This window comes from Hippocampus comes, unplaced genomic scaffold, assembly GCF_001891065.2.
Source record: "Hippocampus comes isolate QL1 unplaced genomic scaffold, H_comes_QL1_v1.1 scaffold91, whole genome shotgun sequence".
NCBI lineage: Eukaryota > Metazoa > Chordata > Actinopteri > Syngnathiformes > Syngnathidae > Hippocampus > Hippocampus comes.
In genome coordinates, this window is record NW_017805034.1 from 193,928 (window position 1) to 214,562 (window position 20,635).

Sequence of the window (20,635 nt, forward strand, 5' to 3'; positions counted from 1 at the left end):
GAGGGGGGGGCTCTTTGGAACTTGAAACATGAAATGAACCATGCACGGCAATAAATTGTAACCGAGTCAAAGGGATGCAAGGAGGAAGGAAGGAAAAGTGTTCTGGGGTCTGACCCAGATTCAAAAAAGAAGCTGGTGCACTCGTCAGCTGTTAGGACCCCGCGCGGAGCTGTCTGCCACCGTGCCTACACCGGGTCAGCCTGCAGCTACATCAGCAACTATCTCCGTCTGAGGGTGATGACCAAGAAACACAAGCGTGAATCACTCTTCTTGTTTCTACGTTGTTTACGTGCATCCTCCCAAGACCGACCGAATGACTCTCCCCAAAGCAACAAAGTCAAAGCAAATGTGCCCTAGTAGAAACATGTGCATCCTGTAGTAAATCAGATTGCATTCATCGCTTTCCCCTCTGTGGGCCTGACCCTCACCGAAGAGTCCATCCATATGGGACTGTCACGAAAACAAATCCTCGCTCTTAGTGTCTCAAAAGGAAGATGAATTGTATCTTCGTTCCTGCAGCATCTAATCAAATAGACTTGGTTAGCTTGCCACAGATTGTCACCTTATCTGACAAAGGCACCTATTGCAAAGACTAAATCGTGAACATTTTTGTGTTGGTTACTCGCCGGTGGAAATCAAGGAGAGGAAGCGAAAGACGCAGCGAGGAGGTGGTGGACTTGTGTGTTTACAAGAGCAACAGCTGGTGGGCTCATTAAGAGCTTTGCACACGGACTCATGCTCACGCGCACTGAGACATGCAGTATGTGCGCCCGCGTATGTTTGTGCGGGGGTGAAGAGAGCATGTTTATGCACTTAGAGGGGGAAGGTGAAAGAGACTCTTTCCTATCTGTCACTCGTGCTGAGAAAGGTCTATGTGCACAAAAGATGAGGATGACACAGGCGCTGTACACGATAAAAATATTGGGACATGTGGCCAGCAGTGGTGGGCGGTCAGGCCTGCAAGACCTGATCGAAACGCCATCACAAACGCTGACCTACATTTACAAACTCAATTGTAATATTTGTTCTTTTGTCCATCTAGTGTTGTCTCATTGGATCAAACGTGTACTTTGTATAAAGGTGGAGGAAGTGAGGGAGGGACACCTGGACAGGAAAGCGGCAAACCTCCATCTTCCCATTGCTCTCCAGCTGGCTTTCATTACAGGAGGCATGTAATGCTAAGAAAACTCACACGATACAGTGTGTATAACAAAAGAACAATAAAGTCCTTGTTGCACAAAAAAACACACCCAATGTAAGATGGGGAATGCATTTCTTGTCTGCATTCCGTTCAGCTCGAGTCCCCGCTTGCTTGACCTCCCGAGGCAAATATGTTGAGGAGAGGGGAAAAAAAAGAGGCGACAGCGCAACTACAAGAGCTTTGGTCTCCTCTGTGAGAATGCAGAAGGGGAGAACGGATGATATACTTCTGCATCTGGAAATAATTACAACGCGCCACTGCCCTGTTGAAAGGGTGATGAGTGTGGGGGGGGGGTATGATTAAAAAAAAAAAAAAGAGGAGGCCGCGGGATCAAGGAAAATGAGTGAGAACAGTACGTTGATGGAATATGTTTGAAAGAAACTGCACATCATCAGACTGAATCACAGAATGACTCAGAGAATGTGCCTTGAGATCTTATCAAGGCAGTGCCAGTGAGTGAGCACGAATCCCATTGAAAACCTGAACTAAGGAGTGTGAGCATGGACAACTGCATACATTCAAAATCTGTATCTTTGCACCTTGCCCCATTACCAATTACTATTAGATTAAAGAACCCCCCCCCCCAAAAAAAACCCAAAAAACAAAACAAAACGTGGTCTCCAGTACTCATTCGAAGAAAGCTGAGGCATCTGATTTGCAGCTGTTATTCCTCAAATGAATTGAGTCTGTTCAACATCGCCCTCTGCAGTTACAAGGGCCACATTGAAAATCTTAAAGTGGAACTTGCACAACCGCGCAGTTAGCTAAAATTGTCATTGTTTGAGTTAGTCAGTCAATTAAGACGTACAATTGTGCTCGGTCCCAAAATATACTGTGTTCACAAACTAGCATTAGCGAGCTGTACTCAAACATTCCTCAACACATCCCTTTTTAATGGTTTCAAAAACACATTTCATATTGTCAATTACTTTATTCTCTTCTCAATTAAATGATGAATCGACGTGAAAGCTTAGTTAATATTTGGCTAGCTATCGCTTGGCTAAACTGTGAAGTTAGCATGTTAGCACCAACCTGTCTGTGGGTTTCATATTCACGCGTTAGGCTTAGGGTCTTGATGTCATAGTTGTTAATGTCTCTCATCTTTGAAACTTGGATGTTGCCATGCTCTTTTTCTGGTTTTTCTCAAAAAACATAATCCTTATATCCAAATATAACTTCGGAGTCCCCTCAATGATACATGCTTCATTGGGTGGCGTCCGCACCTCCTGAGACGAAAATAATAATAATAATAATAATAATAATAATAACAACAATAATAACTTGACTGTAATCATCTAAACTAATTTGAAAATATCTATTTTCAAAGTGAACAGACATGAAAAGTCAGGGCATAGTTCAAATCTAGGTCAAGTCAGTTCTCTAGCAAATTTGAGTTAAGCAAGCCCCACATTTCAGATGTACACCATTTACAAAAGTATGCTAATAGGGAACTTGTTTCCAGAGGGACTTGTCAAGCTTGCTTCACACGTGGTGACAACCGGGATAAATTTGCAAATAAAAAACTTAGGATTTTTGAAAAGAGATCATTTCGGGCAATAAAGAGTTATCCGTTCTTCCCTGAAGACCATTCCAATCTTCGCTAGTATGCATTTTTTTGTGTAAGCATTTAGCATGATGCTGTCATACTGTCAATCATGCATGTTGGAGGTGTCTTTGTGAGACAGAAATATGATATAGGAGATGTAAATAATAGCTATTCAGGAATCCGCTTTCGTTGTGTTAGTTTATTAATGAGCCACTCTGTCTCTTCTTTCGCTTTTCAAATTGCCCAACGTTAAAGTGTTTGGAAGTCATCGTGGGCTTAACGCATTAGGCCTTGTCATATCTGAATGCATGACAGGTGTGGTTCAAAATGTGTGACCGTGCCAAAATCACACGAGGGTGTGTTGCCTGTTGTTTAGTCTGCGCACAAGGAAATGTGTTGTTCTTAAATGACATGTCTCCTGAAAATGATCTCTCTTTATTTTCCAAACATTCATCATTGACAACATTAGGTATATGTTCAAATGAGAGCCAATGCATGTGCTCTAATACACTCTTTCAAATTCCAAACACCTTCAGCCATGGAATCTCCGCAAGTTTCTGCAAACACATGACTCTCCTAAATGTTCTCCTCCCTTCGAATGTTAATTATCCAACCTCCTTGTTGCTAAAGAAACAACCACAAGCAGGGAGGGAGCACAGCCCTGTGCTCATGCAGAGGGAAATTTCTTTTGTCGGATAAACAAAACCTGAAACAGCAAGGCATTCCGAGGAAAATAGAGGTGTACTCATCAGAAGCTCTTCACCCCCATTTGCTTATTCTCGTACACTGCAAACAGACATTTCTCACTTGTGTATGGTTGAAACCATCATTTACTGTAGACTGTCTAAACAATCTGTTACGTAACTGCAGGTCTTGCAATTCAGCCAAGTAAAGTGTAAAACTTGTTTTTTTTCCCGCAGATGTACCACACAATTACATTCGTTGAAATAAACAGATTACACAAACATGTCAAGTGATCATTGATGCATCGGTGTAGTATTTTGTACTGAAGAGTAATAGTGACATTGATGTCACTGTAGTTGAGAAGTCGTTAAGTACAAATACGTTATTACTCTACTAAAGTACTCCAATATTTTTCTTCTGACACGTTTTTAACTTTTACCACCACCATTTGAAGAGATGTGTACTTTCTCGTCTACTTTGTCGCAGTGTCACTTGCAGGTACTTTACGTAGGACTGGTAAACAATAAAGTGATTCAACTTTGTGTGCAGAGACTTTTTTTTAACAGTACAATTCACTTTTACGTTTGTGTTTTTTTTTTCCAGACGTATCCGTCCTTCTACTTAAGTAGAGCCAATGGGTACTGGAGTTTCCTCCCTCTGCATCGTTTTTTATTTTTTGTCCCTTTACACAGCTCGAATGTTCATTGTTTTGACGCTCAACTTTCACCTTATTAATGCCATCGGCAAATTGCAATTCTGTCCACGTCATTCAAGCGGCCTGTTTTTGTGAAACCTTCCTCATTCGCCTCCCCGGGTGTCTTGATGCCGACTTGTGATTGGCTAACACAAGCGTCTCTCAACCCAACCCGCCACTCAAACTCCGCCTCTTTCCATAGTTGTAGAGCAATGAAGCGAGGAATCGGGAGGACTTCCCGGACAGGTACTTCACCTCTCTGCAACCAGGATGCGACGCGGTTGTTTTCGCCTCGTTTCTCCCCACTAACACCATCAACTCAGGTAGCTATCTCCATATTAATGTCAACCCTTGTTTTGAATAGCGCCGCGTCGCAATCGGGTTTTTGACGGAGGAATAAAAACACCGCTTTCGATAGAATGACTAATGAGACTGTCGTGACATTTGTGGGCCATCCAGTGCCTGAAAGCAGGACCCCATCGAAATGGGGAATTGATTGAGTTGCTAGCGATGCTTTGAGCGCACCGGTTCGACGATAAAGTCAGGAGTATTGGACTCTCTCACTCCTGACGAATTGCAGCGTTGCCAGGTCACCGTGGGAACCGAACGTTTTAAACTGGACACCTGTGGAGTTTATCTCCATTCACAAATGTTTATTAGCTATTTTAGGTAGTCGTCGTTGCCGCCTGTCTACAATTGCCCAATTACTGTTAGGAATATGAAGCCTTTTTCGAAGTCACTGGTGAAACGTAGAAAAAAAGACTTTATTTCAAAATGTTATTATTGTCTTATACTAGGCACTTTTCGCTTTTTGTATCCGCTGTATATACACTACTTATTTGTCAAAATAAAAGATGATGCCCTCAGAAAAAGTAGGTACTCTTTTCTGCTGCTTTTTGATTTCATGGGGGTAAAAAAAGCAGAGTAATAGTACTAAAAACAAACCAAATACAATCTAGTCTTGCTGAAATGCCTGTCTATGGAAATATGAAATCTGTAACGGTACTGTACAAAATTGATTTGGGTCTGTATCATAATAGAGGTGGATTTGATAGAGCGAACTAGAAGGTAGCAGGTGAATTAGTCACAGTACTGCCAACGCGTTTTTGGGTGTCACCATTCAGATTGTCTGATATTACTGATTTATGATTCTGTCACTCTTTGCAGTACACGCCTACAGTACTTAAAAAGATGTGAAACATTCCGTGCTATTTCACCCCTGCACCCCTCCAAAAAAAAAAAAGAAAAAAAAAAGACAGGTAGCCTAATTGGATGTACTTCATGTTTTGTTCCCAAAGCAATGAGCTGTAACATCAAGCTTGAAAGTTATCCTAAGTGACATGGTCTGCAAACGATTGCAGGGTGCTGATGTCTGCATTCAACCATCACGGGCTTTTAGATTGAAGTCAAGCATGGTGTTAAAAATATGACCGCTCAGCGCTAGACTATGTGGACATGATGTCAGCAGGTCAGATAAGGGCTGCTAAGTGCTGCTGCCACCATATGTTTTGAACAAAACAGCTGCTATGGTTGTGTCACAAAATTTGGGTGCTTGTGAGTCGGTTGAAAGCAACTTTACACTCACAGTCTGATAATCACAGGATCATGCGCAGTTTTCATCGGATAATTCCCGTAAGGAGCTTTGCCGCAAGATTCTGGAGGTTTACCGGAGGGAATGTTACCCATTTGCAAGGACTTCTTTGCTGTCCATTTCGATGCTAATCCACTGCAGGCGATCCAGCTTGTCCGGTTGACAGCATCTCTGTTTGAGAATTTATTCAATATCGTGAATATCCAGCGTAAGCGCTATGCACAGTATTCATACACTCTTTGTCCTCCCTAGTAAGACCGTTCAGTATACTTGTAGAACATTGAATAAATGCTCAATTGGCGTTCCGTGTCGATTACTAGATGAATCACTCGACGGATTGGAAGAATACATGCTCAAAGGCCGATGTAGTAGTTGTGAAACAACGTCTGTTGATGTCACTCTCGTTCACGACTGGAAAGTCCAGTCTGACATTTTCTCATGCTGGAACTTAGCTCGTGTCAAGCTTCCGCAAGACGATGGAGATGGGAAAAGTTGCAATCTGTTCTCACGTGACAGAATGAAAAATATTACTGCAAAAGTCCCGATTGTCATTCATGAATGACGCTCATTCATTCAGCCGGTCGCATTTGCATTGACTCTTCTTCCCTTTCACCCATTTTACAAAAAAAAAAAACCCACCGTCATTTTGCTTCACCTTGACGCCTTTCTTCCCTCACGTCTGCCTTGTGACTTTGCCGATGACATAACCTCTTTGCGCCGTTAACAGATAATTTACAATCGTTTGTGTCATTAATGATTGACACGTTTCGGGATAACGCGGGTTTACCAGTTGCCGTTAAACCGCAATGAAATTTCAGACCGCTAGTGTTACCGTTTCACGTTGTAGTTCTGATCTGGTTTTCTGTCTGAGGGTCAGAGTTGTCTTTAGGCCTCATCCACCCAGCAACAGAAAATAAACCGAGAACTCTGTTGCGCTACATGAAGCTGTTCAAGTGTGTTGTTTCTATGATGTCTGTGTTTTGAGTCCAAGCCCCAGCGTGGGGATTCAGTGTGCCTTTAGACACGCTTGCTATGGTGTACCAAAGCACATTCTTTCCTGTTGATGACTCACCCCCCGGGCACGGCCGCGAGGGAGGCCCCCGAGATAGCGCAAAATAGCACACACGCATTTTAACCATGACACTGTATGCATAGGCTGCATGGAGCCGCGCCTTATTATGAAGTGCACTCTACACAATTTGCCATGCACGTAAACCCCGAAAGGTGCCTGTCAGCCATTTTGGGAAGCAGTTTGTTGCACAGGTCTCTCACATTCACTTCACAGTATCGTGCACAAATGGGGCGTGGCTAGCAAACGCTCATGGCGCTGCAACAAAAGCATGAACAAACACAGCCCGGTTGGGGCATGTGTGGCAAGGAGAGGAATGTCTGTTATATCACAGCGAGAAGCTGATTTTTTTTTTTTTTCTCATGTAAACACGGGCTAAGCATTATCACCAACAAGAACGCCACGCTTTTCACCGGCCATTGTTTCGAAGCAGGATTGTTCTAAAAACAAACTGAAGCATCTAGGATGAGGAGTATTTACCAGTAAAAAAAAAAAAAAAATTACAACCGTTTGCGGCAGGAATAAGCATTTTTAAGGGATTTCATCGCCACTCATCCGCCGTGCAGCCCAGTTTTAATATCCTTACTTGCTTCAAATAACTGCACTTTTACGAGGGATGTTATCACTTCCATTTTGGAGTCTTTCTGGTTGCACGTGCACATGAAAAGAGCGAAACCCATCTGCTCTGTCCTCACCTGAGTTTCTCTGAACCCTGTCTCGGCAGCACTGCCTTCCGTTGCGTGACCTTCAAAGGTCAGAGTGGCTGCCGCCTGCCGCTCCACTGTGATCCCCAGCGCTGGACTTGACGCCCAAAAAAGGGACGACGACAAAGATGATGTCGCCATCGCCAACTCATAGTGACAGTAGTGGCTCTTCGAAGCAGGATAGTAACCAGGTGAGGGGTTTTTTTTTTCTTCCCCCTTTGGTCAACAACATGAGTTTGCTGCCGATGAAATGTTTTTGTCAAACCTCTGCTATGTGCTGTTTTTCCCGGTCCCCCTTACAGGATAATTGGGAAATTGTTGAGGGGCTCAGGGGGGCTCCTGCCGTCATGCAGCAGCCTGAGCCACAGCGGGGCTTCCTGTTAAAGAGAAGGAAGTGGCCGATGAAAGGATGGCATAAGGTGAGCACCTCATCAAACAGGATTGGAGGCCCATAGCGTATAATTAATCACGTGGGCGTCCTAGCGCAGCGCATCACATGAAATAATTGTTGTGAAGCCAAATCTGTGTTTTCAAAAATTACTGCTGGGAAGTCCTCATCATCTCACCTGTCATCTTATGACGTCTCTGGTCATTTTTCATTTGATTGCTTTCTTTCCTATCACCCTGACTAATCCTCATCCTTCTTCCTCCTCCACCCCTTTTTTTTTGTTTGCACTCATCAATGCCATTCAGAGATTTTTCGTGTTGGACAAAGGCATCCTGAAGTATGCGAAGCATGGCACGGATGTAAGTATCTCCTTTGGACTGTGTTGTTGTCATTTTTGCATGCTAACGCGCACTTTGTTGAACTGACAGCTGAGAAAGGGAAAGATTCATGGCTGCATTGATGTCGGCCTTTCCGTCATGGCAATCAAGAAGTCAACCATGTGCATCGACCTGGACACCGAGGACAACATCTATCACCTCAAGGTACCGTCGACGATCCACACGAAACACGCATCCAAAATGGGCCGCCTATGACATCATTCGATTCACGACTTGTTTTTGTGACTCCTATTTGTGGCACCCAGACAAAGTCTCCCGAAGTGTTTGAGGAGTGGGTGTCAAAGCTGCGTCATCACCGCGTGTTTCGGCAGAACGAGATTTCCTCATATCCTCACCCTCACCACTACCACACTCACACCTTATCCTCGCCCGCTGTCACGGACTCCATAAGGAAGGTAAGTTGCGTCAGCGCAGCTTGATTTGCGGAAAATCGGCAATTAGCAAAGGGCCAAAGTCATTTCATCGCCCTCGCACGCAGAGGGCTTCTCTCCCCAAGCAGATGTCGATCCATCAGGCCAAGGTCAGCTCTTGGCTTCACTCCTCAGAGGACATGAATAAGTGTGCCAAAGGTTTGTTTTTTGTTTTTTTTCACAACTCACCTTTATCTAGTCTGGCACTTGAACGCCACACACTCTGGCCGAAAACGTTCTGAACCGAAGTTCGACCGAACTCTCTTTTCTTGCGAGAACTTTTCGTCCTCATGGAAATGATGTTCTTTCACTAGACTTGGAAGAGTGTGAATCGCACCTCCTGGAACTCAACCTGCTGCTGAGGAGCATGGAGGTCATGCATCGCACATACTCTGCGTCATCTATCAACGCACTCCAAGTAAGCATGCCACGTCCACTCTTTGTGCAGCTGCTATGAACTCAATTTTGGATCGTGTCAGTCAGATTGGGTTCGGCACTCGACAGACGTCATTTTCTTATGTCACCACAGGCATCGACTTCTGATATCTCAAAGAAAGAGAAGAAGACAAAGAAATGGCGCTCCAAGAATAGCAAAAACAGCAAAGTAACAACACAGGTATTTATACGACTGTATTTTGTCGCCGATTCATTTAGAAGGACTGGCTTTCATGCTGCCACGTATTTTCTTTCTTCTTCTCGCCACTAAGATGCCTCAAAATAATGCCTCCAATCCCAATCTCCCAACTATGGAGGCAAACAGTCAAGAGGTCTTTCCGGAATCTCCGGACTCTCCCGTTGACGTTTCTCGTCTGCAAGAGAACTTCAACAGGCTAGCTAACAGCAGTGAGTCTGTTGATGAGATTTTTCTCCGGTGACATAATGTGTGTCATTTTAATCACGTGTTTTTTTTTTTTTTTTCTGTTTGTTTCTCTCCAGTCCACAGCACGCTGAAATCAGCGTATGGCTCCCTGTCAGCAGAAAGGGACAGATTAAGGCAAAGTATCGAAATGCAAGCTCCCCAGCCGTTGCAGGTTACGGCCTTAAAGACCGCCTACGGCTCAGTGAGTGACACGGCGCCCCCTGAGCGCGTGCGCTCATGTGATCGCACCATAACCACGGCCTGTAATAATTCGCTCTGCCGACTTTTATCACCCGACCAGGATTGTCCAGAAGAAGGCCATTCTTTGGTCCACCAGGCATCAAATGAAAGCAAAGCGTCAATCGCCGAGTCGATCTCAGAGTTCTACGATGCGCAGGAGTACCTCCTCTCCTCGTCCTCCTCTGAGAATGAGGTGATGCTCGATCGACTTGGGAAGCCTTCTCCTTTCAACGCTGGTCTTTTCAAAACACTGTTTTATTCTTCACTCGGAAACCTCGTTTTTTAAATTTCCGATTTGAATTGATAGGTCTCAAGCAAATGAAATCAAAACATGTCCAGCAGGGGTCACCATATTCTTTTTTTTTCTTTTTTTTTTAACTGAGCTTGGCGACCGATCTACTCCTAACTACCAGCAATGATTTACCAGGATGAGGAAACAGATGTTATAATTTCAAATGATCACTCTCACCGAATTCCCGGGAAATCACAATGTCCCATCATGGGTGAGCTGTTTTTAAAACAGGCCCGCAATCTGTTTCAGGCGGTACTTACGGGCTTGCTTGATAAAAATCAATCAAGCATTGCGCATCAGTGAGGATGAGCGTTAAACTCTAAACTCACGTTCATCAATAAGATCTATGAATCGCCTGAGCCTGACGGATATATGGAGTCATTCGGTGTTCTTGTGGAAATATTTCTCTTTGTTCATTCTGGTCGCCTGCTGACCTTTCACGATTGCTCTTCCCCAGCTGTCCGACGACGACTCGTACATCAGCGACGTGAGCGACAGCATTTCCGTGGATACCTGCAGCAACGGAGGGGGCAGCGAGAGACACGATTCAGGTACGTGAAAGCCGCTGCGCTCTTTGTATGCACGAGTACACCTTTCCGTTCTGTTCAAGAGAAGGCAAGCTTTTCCCCTTCCATCTGGGAGTGTGACAAATTCCTCTTGCGTGTTTATTTTCAGAGACTGATAGCAATCGATTCTTATTAAATGAACGTTGTTCTCAGTCAAGGCGCGTGGAACAAATCCGGAAAGTGCCATGTTAATTTGAGAAAACCAAATTCGCTCTGGTCTGTGATCAAAAACTCAAAGTGCAACGATATTTTTTTAAAGTACAGCCAGTTTAGCATCTCAGTTTTTTTCTGGTTCTTTCTCTCTTATTTTTATTTATTTTTATTTTTTTGACAACCTAATCATTCAACGCCTCCCCTCGTCAGTGAGTAGCGTCGGCTCTGTGATTCGTCGTCGCACCACGCTGCCCGCTCCCAGTCCCCCCTGCAGCGTGAGTCTGTGGAACATCCTCAGGAACAACATTGGGAAGGACTTGTCCAAAGTGGCGATGCCGGTCCAATTGAACGAGCCCCTCAACACCCTGCAGAGGTTGTGTGAGGAGCTGGAGTACAGCGAGCTGCTGGACACAGCCAACAAGACCGCCAACCCTTACCAGCGTATGGTGAGAGGAGCGAGAACTTCCTCTTGAAATGTGAAGAGTTAAATTTGATGACGCCGTCCTTGATTTGGCCGCCTTTCTTTTCCCACAAAGGTTTACGTTGCGACCTTTGCGATTACCGCATACACGTCTTCCTACTATCGAGCTGGAAGCAAACCTTTCAATCCGGTCTTGGGAGAAACCTACGAGTGTGACAGACCTGACAAGGGCTTCAGGTTTATCGGCGAACAGGTAGGTTTGACACAGGTAACGTCAAAGTTTGCGTTTGACTTTGGAATGTTGCACTAGTATCGCTTTGCCATTCCCCTCGTGACGCGACAGTCATTTTAAAAGATCGGTAGGCGGCGGGTGACTCATTCTCGTTACCCGTGTGAGGCGGAACAGCACCCTCTTCCTGTTTTCTGACGCATTCACCTAACAGGTTATACAGTCGAGTAATTAGCTATTTTATTTTTTAATCCCTATGATTTTCCCATTGTATTTGCCCAGGTGAGCCATCACCCGCCTGTGTCAGTATGTCACTCGGATTCAAAGAACTTTTCTTTTTGGCAAGGTGAGCATGAAGGACTTTTTTTTTTTTGTTTGTTTCTGCTGCTTCTCGTCATGTTAAAATGTGTGTCCGCAGCAGTTATGTTTATTCGATGGAGACATGATCTTTCTAGCTTGATTTGTGAACCCTTAACACATTTTGTTTCCTTCCTTTGTAGATGTTCGGTTGAAAAATAAATTTTGGGGAAAATCCATGGAAATTGTTCCAATCGGTACGACCAACGTCATGCTACCTTCGTAAGTCATTCTCTTTAATTTTTGGGCGATAAGTACCGCCATCTTGTCCAGGATAGGGAGGTCTTCTGTTGATTGAATTTGATAAATTCCCCAACTTTTGAAAACTGTAACTGTTTGTTTTTGGTAGGTTTGGGGACCATTATGAATGGAACAAAGTGACATCCTGCATCCATAACATCCTCAGTGGGCAGCGTTGGATTGAACACTATGGCGAGATGACCATCAAAAATGTCAACAGTAACACTTGCGAGTGTAAAATCACATTTGTCAAGGTCAGACCCGACAGATTGACTCCTTTTGAATTATTAGTTAATAATAATAAAAGATGACCTCATTTATCCCCATGCCATTTTATTTTGTTTTATCAAAACGTTTGATCTCCAAAGCATGACTATTGAAACATTTATTTTCACTTTCCCTCTCTTTGCAACACTTTTCATTCACTATCAAGAGCACAGCACCATCTGTTGACCAAAGAAGGAATTACAAAAAAAAACATTTTAGGCAGCCTGAAATCAAATCCTTTCATGGATTAATTTGTAGCGTTACGACGGACCGTGATAGAAGGTCTTTGATTTTACATTTAGTTGTCCTTTTATCTCTTTCAGGCGAAATCATGGAGCTCCTCCGTCAATGAGATCGAGGGCGTGGTGACCGATTCCAATGGACAGGTTGTGCACTCCATTTTTGGGAAATGGCACGAGTCCATTTTCCAGGGCCACCCGCCTTCTGCCACGTGCATCTGGAGAGCAAGTGAGTCAAGGGCCATTTTACAAAAAGGAAGCGTTACTTGCACCTTACAATGAGATCATGTAATATCTGCGGATTGTTTCTGTAGATCCCATGCCGGTGGACCAGGACCAGTACTATGGCTTCACTCAGTTTGCAATGGAGTTAAACGAGTTGGATCCCACCATCAGACCTCTACTGCCCCCTACAGACACACGCTTCAGATTGGACCAGAGGTTGACATCAGTTCATTTGCCATTTTTAAAAAAAAAATACATTTTTCTTTCTCCTTCAAGACACTAAGTGTAAGTGAATGATGTCGAATTTCCTTTGGCCTCTTTGTTCAGGCTCTTGGAGGAGGGAAACGTGGAAGGAGCCGAAGAACAGAAGCAGAGGATAGAGCAGCTCCAGAGGGAGAGGAGGAAAGTGCTGGAGGACAACAACATGACCCACCGACCATGCTTCTTCAAGTATGCCGCCACTGTCCTTGTTTGTTTGAATACACAATCGGACGTGTGTCTTTCTTCACCCGCATGACTATGAGATGACATATACCCATGCTACTGTGTCACAAGTGAGAGTCTGCATACTCCTTGAGCCCCGTTATTTTCAGCCAAGCATACATTTGGTCACAAGAAAGACACGCGCGTTGTAGATACATGTAACAGATGCATGTTGCATTTATATTTTAACAAAAGTGCACAGCGCGTATATCACGTTTCAACGACACTCCTACATTTGCACATTTGCCTGTTGTAGATTTATTTGATTTTTTTTTCCCCCAAGAACCAGTCATAATCATTCATTCACCAATTCCCCTTTTCACTCAGGGTTGAACTGACGAATCGATGAGTCAATTCCCCTAATCGGCACCAATGTCTAAAGCTTGAAGATGACGAATCGCCAATCAGGTGTTTTTGTCATCGCTGGTCTTTGCGTCGGCCAATTGACGGAAGCCTTTAGATTCGCCCATCAGCAATGAAATGTTTGGCCAACAAGGCGACAGTCCTCAAACATCTGCACCAGTCAGTGTGAAAATAAGATCGCTGTGAATGACAATAGCTGCTGTTCCGATTGCCGCTAGCAGCTGGACCATCAGACTGTTGGCGTAGCGCGAGGACAGTGGAGCGAAGTGATGCTGTCGCTGTTGCCGAAATGTTATTTCCAATAATATGTGGGCAACAACGCATTGACAACAAGGACTTTTTTTTTTCCCATGCTGCAACAAGCACCGACTGGTTCATTAGTCCTAGTGCAGATCATGGCCGTACTGCGCTACTAGCATGTGGAAATACTTGACCGAAAATGACACTGGACGCACCGTCACATTCACAATTTGAAAGTCTGCCCACAAATGCCACAAAAGCACAAGTGAAACATCGAGTGAAACTGAAAAATGCTTACGTTTTTTGGAGGCAGCCTTGCTATGATATCTTATCTTACAACACGCAGTACTATGGTACTCAAAATGGCTAATTGAATAGAGGCTGACTGGAAACTCGCCTCATTCATCAAGAAAATATCCACAACTGCTTTTATTGTGTTCACAGAAAGTCAGAAGATGACACATGGGTGAGCAACAACTCGTATTGGGAGTTACGCAGAGACCCCGGCTTCACTAAAGTGGACTTCCCTGTGCTGTGGTGACCTGTCAATTCAACTCGCACTCCACTCGACTACAAATTACCAGAAAGAGGGAAGTCGAAAACTGAAGTGGGGTTGGAGCTCAAGTGGCCCTGATTCGTGTCACAGTAACCAAAAACCAACATGGACTTCCTGTGCCCTCTTTTAAGAGCCAGCAGACTGTTTTCCAATTCCACCACCTTCTTTATCGTGTACATGATTGTCTCATTTCTATTCTTATTTACACTTTGTTTGTGTAGACTCAAGGTATACTGCATAACAGAGATTTATGGATCACCTTTTACCAAAGTGCCTTTTAGTGCAATGCTGCACACATTCAACTGCTGTTGCAGTTACATTTACAAAAAAAAAAGACTTTCAAATGTCATTTGTCAAGGGAAGAGGAAAAACCACAGAACTGTTTAAAAAAAAAGTACAGAATTACAGGAGCGGATCAGCAGTTCCCGAGCAACTTTGGCTCTGTGGTATCCTCCACCTCATCATACTCTGGATGGACAGGAATCTCAAGAAAAAAAAAGGCACTGGTGCTTCGAAAGTGGTAATAAATAACACTAAAGATTGACAGCTTTCTTGTGCTTTTGGTTGGTTTATTTCAAAAAGATCAAACCCCATGTAAGATCAGAATGATTTGCTTTCTGATCACTGCACTCATACAACATCCTGAAAGACAACATGACGACTCTTCCAGGGTCAGAGACACTCCGTGACTGAAATGTATTTGCAAGTATATTGCTCAACAAACATACATCTATCCTGGGTCGACTGGCACAGCTTCAAGGAGTTTTACAAATTCTGACTCAAAAAAAGTTGTCGACGACGTGACAAATCAGTCAAACTGTCTTGATTGTGGTTTTAGGGAGGACTGCGTTGCATCATCGTGCATGCATGGATATTGTTCTAATATATCTATTACGCAACTACATGAGAAGAAAATTTCGAGTTGCCGCTTTTCATCAGATTATTCTTGTAAGTGTACCTCATGTGGAGGCATTTGACTGAATTTGTCTCCTAAAGTTATTTTGTTTTATGGATCAATATACTTTTCTCCACGGCAACAGGAAAAGAGAATAGGATGAGATAATGTGAAGAAATTTGTGTGGTTCACAGGCTGGTTAGTGGGCTTGTGAGCTCTCAGAAGTTACACTTGTGTGTGTGCCCCATTTCTTTGCCACTCAAATTGAGATGCCGAACCACAAAAATCCCCCACCATTTCATACATTGCATCACTTTCAGTATTTCCTTTATGCAGTTTTATACTGAAAATTTGAATGAGGCAAGACCAGCTCCTGTCTTGGAAACACGCGAAGCTGCCTGTGTAATAATTGAGTCCAGTTGAGAGACGCCAGTGGGAGGAGGCACAAGTCTGCCCATAGACTGGAAAAGTGTCATTTCCAGCTCGCTCTCTCTCTCTCACACACACACCATCCTGCTGCTCCCACCATTTTCTAATAACTGCGAGAGTGAGCAAACTCAATCTACTAAACCCAAGTGGACAACTATTCGCCCGCTTCGGTGACATTGACTTCGGTAACAACGCCATCGCGGGACTCGAACGGCGACGTCACAACCTCCTGGCAAGGTAAGTAATCGGTAAGTCCTACTTTAACGTTCCTTTGCGTGAGCAAAATGCTACATTGGTGGCCTTAGATTCATTTCTCACTTTTGTGGAAGGCGTCTTATGTGATTTTAATTTGAAAATCCAAGTCATGAGATTCGCTTTGGACCGCGGTGGTACGCTCGAGGGGCTCCGGGAACTTCAGGACACGCGCGTGTCTGTTGCGGGACTTGAGGAAGGTAGCCAAGCGCCTTTTTTTTATGTCACTTTCAACTTCTTGTGCTTCTAATCTAATGATTCCATGCACAGTTCGCATTTGAAAGAGCATCGTTAAGAACTGTATGGACCGTAACAGATTTCTCAGATGAAAATATGTCATCATGCAGTGGCGGGTCGTGTTTTTTTTTCTTTTTTAACCTGCACGGGCCTTGAGTGGGGGACTTCCCCGACTTCATCCACCCCAACCATCATGTCGACAGCAGCTTTCAATGTTATGTAACACAATCGAACAGCACGTAACTGTGCCATGTGCAGCATCTTAGTAGTTGAAGTTTACTGGCGCGAGTTTAGTCAAACGACATGAATTAGTTGTTGTGCTGTATGGGCGTGACAAAAGCAGGCACATTTGGTTGGAAAGTAAGAAGGAACATTCTGTGGGGGGTTCGTGTGGGAATAGATGACAGTACAGGTATTTGCTTAACCTCCAGCGGGAAACATTTTCTGCTTTTCATTTCTCGCAACCAACTTTCTGTTCTTCGCATTTACCGTTCTAACGCAAAATCATGGAGCGCAAACCCACTTCAGCTGACTTTTTTTTACATATTGCCCTTTGAAATCCGAGCTTGCAGAAGTCCTGCACGTGTGTGTTTTATCGGACTGTATTAATAACAGGGAACTTTGCGTGGACTGCTCATTGGATGACACTGACGTGTGTCAATTTTTGTAGCCTACTCGCACAGGGTTTGATTGAATTGTATTTTTTTCGACTTTTCTGGGAACGTTTGGGAGGGAAAAGACTACAAATTGTCCTCAGCTCTCGTGTGTTCTTTTTCTTCCCACAGTTCCAGCCATGTTTTCCAAGGCCACTGCCAACTTTGTCCGTCAGGTTGACCCGGAGGGAAGCCTCATCCACGTGTCCCGCATGAATGACTCTTCCAAGCTGCTTCCGATGGCTCTGGTGGTCAAACGCAAGCGTGTCTGGTTCTGGCAGAGGCCCAAATACCGACCAACAGATTTCAAGCTCAATGATTTGTTGCTGGGCGAGAAGGGGCTTACGCCTGGTATGTAAGTCTTGCTGACTGTTTGTGTTTATTTCTTGACATTAAAAGTACAGTACTATATAGCGCAGGTCATCGTTCGCTCTCCTGATATATCTTATTGATTTGTATGAAGTGAGTGGGGGTTTTTTGGAGGTTTTTACAGTATACAGCCTAGTCCGGATTTAGAGCTGTGCGCCCAAACACTATTTTCCTCTGTTCTCATGTTCCTCTTTATACTCCTTTTAGATGCTTGGTCTTTTTTTAACAAAAAAAGGGCAAAGAAAGAGCAAAACACATGCACAGTTACTCCTTAAGTTAGTGACAACTCGACTTTTGTGCTGCATATTTTTCCCGAAAATGCACCGTACATAAATCATTGTACGTGAAACGACACTGGGTCACGTGACTGCATGATTTAATTTCAAGATTCAATCATGAACGCCTCACATTGATGTCTGTTTCAGTTGTGTCCAAGAAAGAATTCGTGACCTACATGGGCATTTTTGGAAACAAACTCGCTGGCAAGCTGGACACGGAAGCTGCTTCTGTCGGCATAAAAGTCGAGGCTCTGGGCTCATCTAAACTCCAATCGGATTTCGGCAAGCTGAAGAAAGAGGAAGTGGATATGAACAAGTTGTTACAGGACTCCAACAAGAGGTACTAAATAATTCCTGATATAGAACAATAGACACCGACACCTACATTCAGTGGTGTTTTATTACTGCGGCGATCTCCATTGCGTAGAGTACACATTCATCTCTCCTTTGTACCAGGCTGGTTGACATGGAGCACGTGTTGGTGCAGCAGCTCGAGAAGCGATCCGACATCCTGGCCGTTGTCAAAGAGAGGATCCTCACCACCGCCGCCTGCACTGTCACGGAGACCAAAAAGGAGCAGTGTGCCTTGCACGCCATGGTGGGACTGTTGGGCAAGCTGGGGGCCAACATTAAGGTGAGTGTCTTGTGCATCGAAAGTGCCAAAGTCTTGTCTGGCCTCGTGTTAGCAATCTGCATGGGGTAAGAGCAGTGGCGGTTTTTATTATGTGTGCGGCCCCGCACGGTATGTCGATTAAAAGTTAATACGACAAGATTGCAGCCGTGAAGGAATTTGTTAATAGCGAGTGCGTGTATCTGATTTCAGGTCTGCATCAAGGAGAGCAACAACATAGAGGCGGACATGGACGTTTGTTTGGAAATCCCGTCTGATGTCGTCATTGCATATAGCGTCCTGGAACTTAACATTGAAAAAGACGGACACTTCAGTGAGTGTGTGACGGTCGTGAATGCCACTTCTCCATTCTTGGAAAGATAAAGTCGTTCTCAGAAATGCTTGGAACAGCTGGAATATCATTCTTATTTTCTTTTGCATGATCGACTTTTTTTTTTTTTTTTTTTTTGTGACACGTGCAACTGTTCATCCGTCCCGTAAATGCTTGTCATTTCAGAGATATGCGTCCAGCCTGGACAAATCGGAGGCTTTGAGGCCGACAAGGTGAGGTCGTGGTCCTCTCAAGATGACATGGACGTCGTGGACGGGAGGTGCTTTGATGAGAATATTCTCGAAGAATCACCGCAACAAAATGGTTTGTGTCCGAGGAGAAGTCTTTCTTCACCTTTCACCATCGTCTTCCAATGTTCACGCTTCATTGTTTTAGAAGTGAAGTGAAACTCAGAATTACATCTATTAATTGTTGCCGGTTCCCCTTTTTCCCCATCGGGACAAATTATGAATGAATACTGGGGTTTTTCTTCCAGGAACTGGTGTTTCTTCTCAAATTACAAGGGAAAGTCCAAATGAAAGTAACCCAAAGAAATGTAAAACATGAATGATCCTCACTTCAAATTTTATCCGTGCGGCAAGTTGTAGCATTCATTTTTCTTCTGTAAGTATTTCACCAGAATGGAAAAACATGTCAGGTTAAGGTCTAATTTAACCTTTTCAGGGACAACGGTTACTACAGTGGACGGCTTATCGTGTTATCAGGTTACAGGTTATCACGATTGGTGCATGACAGGGTTAAAGTCATAACGACTGTTTGTACAAATATGACCAAAAATTTTGGGCTTTCACTCTGCACGTATTTTACGCGGCGTTCAGAGAGGAGAACGGCCCGGCTCACGCTTGCTATTTGTGTTGCTGGTTGCTAAGCGACGAACCAGGAAGTGGCCCGGTGCCTCTTCCCCCTTTTTGGAATGTGGAGTAGGCTGCAACTTGAGTGATTTACCGCTGTCGTTCCTTCGTAGGATCTCACGTGGAAGACCTCTCCCCACTAGCCGCGCTTCCCCAATCAACTCGGTGGGCCTTGTATTGCAAACTGCAAGATATCCTGAGGGACAGAGTGACTCTGTCGCATCTGCAGTGTGCGGTCAGTGAACTTTCACAACGGGAACGCCCATGACGATTTGAATTCCAATCTTGTTTCCGTCTCTTTCAGCTCGAGGAATTGTGCGTTGGCAAAACACCTGACACCACGACTCGGCAGGAGAAGCTCTCAGACTCTGTCGAGGACGCTTCTCCTTCCCTGCATGCTGCTCATCTCTTGGTCGCTGCCTTGGAAGGTGAGAGGAGACATCCTCAAGGACAGATTCCTGGAAAGCTTTTTCCAGTCTTACCGGTGGGCTTTTTTTTTTTTTTTTTTTTTGTAGAGCTCCCTGATAAAACTTTGAGCCTCATGTGTGACAGTCAGCCCGAGTTCATAAAGGCCTTCAGCATCCTGGTGAGTAGTTTCAAGAACTGCTCATCGTCATGTTCGCTTACAAAAAAGAAGCTTTTATTCACTATACTTCAAAAACATTACTCGTACATCAATTGAAAACCCCAATGGTTACTGCAACTAAATTCCCCGTCATCCATCTCCCTTCGTTCTAGTTGAACCTGATGAAGGAGAGTGGCCCTTGCCTCCCCCTCGAGTGTCTTCCTACTCCGATGCGGGAAGAGCAAGCTTTCCAGCAAGCAAAGAAGCTTCTCGGCTCCATTGGCGTGACCATCAGCATCGACAGTGACCAGCTGTGGTGGGAGAAGGGAGTAAAAAGTCAAATCCAATTCTTGGTCCTCCGCCTCAGCGCGTATGGACTGTCCCTGTTGTGCAGTAGACAAAAACAGGAATTCTTTTCCTGTGTGGTCTAGGTTCTCGCTCGATTGTAAAAGGTACCTGTACTCAGTATTTGTGTTCTTGCATTTACAGACTATAACAGTGTTTCCCAACCGTTATTGAGTATTAATCCAAGACACATATTTTACATCAGGAGTAATATATATATACATATACATACATATATATATAAGTTTATATTTATATTTAACTCAGAAGGTATTGATCAATATCTTGACATTATGTTGCATGAATGGCAGCTGGTGAATACACAGGTTAACGGTCCTTTGCGCCATCTTGTGGTAGAGCATTTGATTTACCTGTCTGTCACCA

At 44.2% G+C, this 20,635-nt stretch overlaps 2 protein-coding genes and 1 long non-coding RNA gene across 6 annotated transcripts in view; 2 read left to right on the forward strand and 1 right to left on the reverse strand.

The window, feature by feature from the left end:
- LOC109512023 (uncharacterized) overlaps window positions 1-2,896 on the reverse strand; it is an 8,761-nt gene extending 5,865 nt beyond the window's left edge. The window contains exons 1-2 of the long non-coding RNA XR_002167444.1: window positions 2,611-2,896; window positions 2,234-2,424 (exon numbers count right to left, since the gene is read on the reverse strand). This is a non-coding gene — a long non-coding RNA (uncharacterized LOC109512023). The remainder of the gene's footprint in view (window positions 1-2,233; window positions 2,425-2,610) is intronic.
- Window positions 2,897-4,323: 1,427 nt separating this feature from the next.
- On the forward strand, window positions 4,324-14,904 carry LOC109512002 (oxysterol-binding protein-related protein 3-like). 2 transcript variants are annotated; one of them, XM_019863449.1, is made up of 22 exons: window positions 4,324-4,448; window positions 7,510-7,680; window positions 7,792-7,908; window positions 8,183-8,236; window positions 8,306-8,419; window positions 8,521-8,670; window positions 8,754-8,844; window positions 9,000-9,103; window positions 9,215-9,301; window positions 9,393-9,528; window positions 9,622-9,746; window positions 9,846-9,977; window positions 10,534-10,627; window positions 11,006-11,241; window positions 11,332-11,469; window positions 11,728-11,791; window positions 11,946-12,024; window positions 12,152-12,296; window positions 12,633-12,777; window positions 12,863-12,989; window positions 13,101-13,223; window positions 14,304-14,904. In XM_019863449.1, the coding sequence occupies exons 2-22, from the start codon at window positions 7,618-7,620 to the stop codon at window positions 14,398-14,400; spliced, it is 2,421 nt and encodes an 806-aa protein (XP_019719008.1). In that variant the 5' UTR covers window positions 4,324-4,448; window positions 7,510-7,617; the 3' UTR covers window positions 14,401-14,904. The 2 variants fall into 2 exon arrangements, with proteins under 2 accessions (XP_019719008.1, XP_019719007.1); XM_019863448.1 differs by having other exon boundaries at window positions 9,622-9,977.
- An 879-nt stretch (window positions 14,905-15,783) lies between these two features.
- The window catches only part of LOC109512014 (non-syndromic hearing impairment protein 5 homolog), a 5,498-nt gene continuing 646 nt past the window's right edge, over window positions 15,784-20,635 (forward strand). The window contains exons 1-11 of one of the 3 annotated variants that reach the window (XM_019863471.1): window positions 15,784-15,859; window positions 15,956-15,976; window positions 17,014-17,232; window positions 17,676-17,868; window positions 17,985-18,162; window positions 18,352-18,472; window positions 18,656-18,793; window positions 19,455-19,576; window positions 19,646-19,769; window positions 19,857-19,927; window positions 20,080-20,629. In XM_019863471.1, coding sequence (XP_019719030.1) covers window positions 17,022-17,232; window positions 17,676-17,868; window positions 17,985-18,162; window positions 18,352-18,472; window positions 18,656-18,793; window positions 19,455-19,576; window positions 19,646-19,769; window positions 19,857-19,927; window positions 20,080-20,337 — 1,416 coding nt within the window. In that variant the 5' untranslated portion in view covers window positions 15,784-15,859; window positions 15,956-15,976; window positions 17,014-17,021 and the 3' untranslated portion in view covers window positions 20,338-20,629. Of the gene's footprint in view, window positions 15,977-17,013; window positions 17,233-17,675; window positions 17,869-17,984; window positions 18,163-18,351; window positions 18,473-18,655; window positions 18,794-19,454; window positions 19,577-19,645; window positions 19,770-19,856; window positions 19,932-20,079; window positions 20,630-20,635 lie in introns of those variants that run through there. The other 2 variants (XM_019863470.1, XM_019863472.1) reach the window with 2 other exon arrangements.

What these genes read in the sequence shown, in the direction of transcription:
- LOC109512002 (XM_019863448.1), top strand. Translation starts at nt 7,618, where the DNA reads ATGATGTCGCCATCGCCAACTCATAGTGACAGTAGTGGCTCTTCGAAG. An exon ending in CGAAGCAGGATAGTAACCAG is followed by an intron (nt 7,681 to 7,791) that starts GTGAGGGGTTTT and finishes TCCCCCTTACAG; the next exon opens with GATAATTGGGAAATTGTTGA. An exon ending in CATCTATCAACGCACTCCAA is followed by an intron (nt 9,104 to 9,214) that starts GTAAGCATGCCA and finishes ATGTCACCACAG; the next exon opens with GCATCGACTTCTGATATCTC.